This window comes from Stegastes partitus, unplaced genomic scaffold (genome assembly GCF_000690725.1).
Source record: "Stegastes partitus isolate 25-593 unplaced genomic scaffold, Stegastes_partitus-1.0.2 Scaffold911, whole genome shotgun sequence".
NCBI lineage: Eukaryota > Metazoa > Chordata > Actinopteri > Pomacentridae > Stegastes > Stegastes partitus.
The window spans coordinates 30,472-33,492 of record NW_007578642.1 but is presented as its reverse complement, the minus strand read 5'-3'; the positions used below and the strand labels follow the sequence as shown (position 1 = coordinate 33,492).

The window sequence follows — 3,021 nt, the reverse complement described above, 5'->3', positions numbered from 1 at the left end:
TGTCTGAGGTTCTGGTGGTCTGTCTGAGGTTCTGGTGGTTTGTCTGAGGTTCTGGTGGTCTGTCTGAGGTTCTGGGCTTCAGCGGGCCGTGTTCGGGTCGGCTGTGAGCTGAAGGTGTGGGTCTCCAGCCTCCTCCCAGAGCAAACAGTGATAAGGAGCTGCAGCAGGACTTTGACCTCATCAGGCTTCTCATTAACCAGCTGAGATCAGCTGGAACAGCAGCCGGGGGCGGAGCCAGCAGGGTGGGCGCTGTGATTGGAGGACTAAAGAATGCAGGAAGTTACAGTGAAGCTTCATCCTGACAGACTGATGACTCACACATTTGACTCCTCTGGTACATGAGCTCTGGTTGGAGGTCCTGGACCTCCTCGAGTCTCTGTCATGGTCCCACTGCTGCTGAACTCCCACAATGCTCTCTGCTGTCTGTAGGCGCCTCCTCTGGTCTCTATAGGAGTAAACAGGGAGAGGCTCCTCCTGGTGGAACAACCTGGTACTGCACCACGACCAGTTAGTACATGAGTTAACTTATCAACCAGAAACATTTCATTCTTCTTCATCTCCTCCTCCTCCTCCTCCTCACTCTTCTCTCTGAGCTCATGTTTCATGGCTGCTGATACTGATTGATCACACTGATTGATCACACTGATTGATCACACTGATTGATCGGTGAAGTTGCTGCTGGAGCTGTTTGTTGTCTCCATTCTGGGGCGTTCAGATGGACCACAGTCTCCTCACAGCTGGTGTTTCTGGATGTCCAGCCCAGACCAGTGTGTGGGTTCTTTGCTCCCTGATCGCGGCCTCGCAGGTCCTTCTCCTCCTCAGCAGGACGTCCTGTTGTCATGGAGTCCAACTGGAGTCCTGCTGAATAAAACATGGAGTCGTGGGAAAAGTAATCACACACTGTACATAGAGCGACTCAGCGCCTCATAAATCAGCTGCAGCCCGCTTTGTGTGCCGGGTTTTTAATTTCAGCCTGGACCGACTCTTCCCTGCAGCCGCTCACCAAGGTTTAATGATGAGTTAATGAGTCGGACCTGCTGGTCGGTCAGAACCGTCCCGTTTCTGTTCTCTGGACTTCAGAGTGTCTAGAAACTGACTGAAAACTCCTAAAATAAAAATCCTTTTCCTGCTTTATTCACCTTCAGATGTTCAACAGAAGCTTCAGCTGGGTTCACAGACGACCCGGCTGGGAGTCAGTCCCCAGATCAGAACTTTTCCTCCGACCCTCTGGACTCTGAGCAGGTTCTGGATGTTTCATTGCTCCCATGTCCTGGTCCTTCACTGACGTTCATGTTCACTATGAAGTCCTGCAGCTCTGAGGAACCAGAACCACATGAAGAACCAGAATCAGAGTTTAATTCCTTTTAATAAATGACTCCTACAAACGGGTCAGAACTATTTTAATGAACTGTTGACGTGTTTCAGCCTCAAACTGTTTCTGTCACGCTGACTTCAGTTTAAATGGAAAACAGGTTCAGATGAAACCTTCACAGAAACCCGCTCTGTCTGGTGTCCTGGTTCTGATCCACAGCAGTTTTCTGTACGTTGATCTGTGGTCCTCTGAGGCGTTTCTGTGATTGTTGGATCAGAACCAGCAGTGACTCACATTTCTGACCTTGTCGGGGAGAAGAAGGAAGTTTGGTGTTGATCTGCCCTTCAGCGCCTCGGCACCGTCCAGCTTCCCTCCAGAACCGACCAGCTGTCCACTCAGACGCCCACGTGTAGCCATCACGCTGAATGATGCTGCCGCCGCCGTGCTGGGAGTCCAGTCCAAAAACCTCTGCACAGATGAGACGCGATGTGGCCCAAGATCTGCTGCTCGGTTTAGCTTTTACAACCTGCTGCTTGGATCAGAACCAGTGAGCAGAGGAGCACAGAGCAACATTTTCTGTTGGACCTTCTCTTGTTTGAGGATTTTCTCATGTGTTTGTTATTAAACTGTGAAGGTAAATCCACAGTTTGCTCAGTTTCAGACAGAAAGCTGCTGAAACCTGCTGCTTTGAAGCTAATGACCTGTAGCATCACTGCTAACTATGTGTCTGTTGTGTTGTTGCTAACGCTAACTGTGTGTCTGTTGTGTTGTTGCTAACGCTAACTGTGTGTCTGTTGTGTTGTTGCTAACGCTAACTGTGTGTCTCCTGCAGCGACTGTCCACCGTGAAGCAGCATGAACGGATATGAGACTCCAGCTCTGGCCTCGGGCATCTTCGGCTCCTACAGCTCCAACATCAAGTGAGTGTGCTAGCACAGTTAGCTCGCCTGTTAGCGTCTTTGTTAGCGCCGTTAGCCGCTAGCTCGCCTGTTAGCGTCTTTGTTAGCGCCGTTAGCCGCCAGCTCGTTTGTTAATGGTGTTAGCCGTTAGCTCGTCTGTTAGCGGTGCAGCTAACAGCTGGATGATGGTGGATGTTTTCTCCACCACCTTCTGACTCTAATGTAGTTTTTATTCTATTTTTTTTATTTTAGTCGTCAGCAAAACCAGAAATCAAATAACTTTTAAATTAAAATAAATTCCAAACAAGTCAAATGTAGCCATGAACATTCCTGCTGTGTCACACTGACATGCTAACATGCTAACATTAGCTAACAGCTGCTGGAGTCACAGCTGCACAAAACAAGAGTAAAACCTTTAAAGTTTATCTTTAAACAAATAGACAGAAAACTGATTCTGTGTGTTTTAACACAGTAAAGGAGTCTTTAAATGCACAGAATGACATAAACAGGACGTCATTATGAGGTGCAAAATTTAATCTGAACTTATTTTACTGTTTTGTGTCCCATCAATGAAAATCAAATAAATTCCAGCCACAAAGTTAGCCGACGTAAAAACCTCTAAAGTCCTGAAGCAGCTTCACTCCTCACTGAAGGATTCTTGTGATTTAAGTTTTGCACATTTCAAAGTGAACTTTAAGGAGAAGCTGTAAATATGCTGAACATGTTTTACTTCATGTTTGGTCTGAAGGGGAAATAAAAAGGAGAGAACTACAAAATAAAACACTTCCATAAACGTAAATGATATTTATAT

At 47.0% G+C, this 3,021-nt stretch overlaps 1 protein-coding gene across 1 annotated transcript in view; it reads left to right on the top strand.

Annotated features, from left to right (window-relative positions):
• Positions 1-3,021, top strand: part of eps8a (EGFR pathway substrate 8a, signaling adaptor) — a 38,360-nt gene that overhangs the window by 12,804 nt on the left and 22,535 nt on the right. The window contains exon 2 of the mRNA XM_008293766.1: positions 2,145-2,231. Within this exon, the coding sequence (XP_008291988.1) occupies positions 2,167-2,231 (65 nt within the window). The 5' untranslated portion in view covers positions 2,145-2,166. The remainder of the gene's footprint in view (positions 1-2,144; positions 2,232-3,021) is intronic.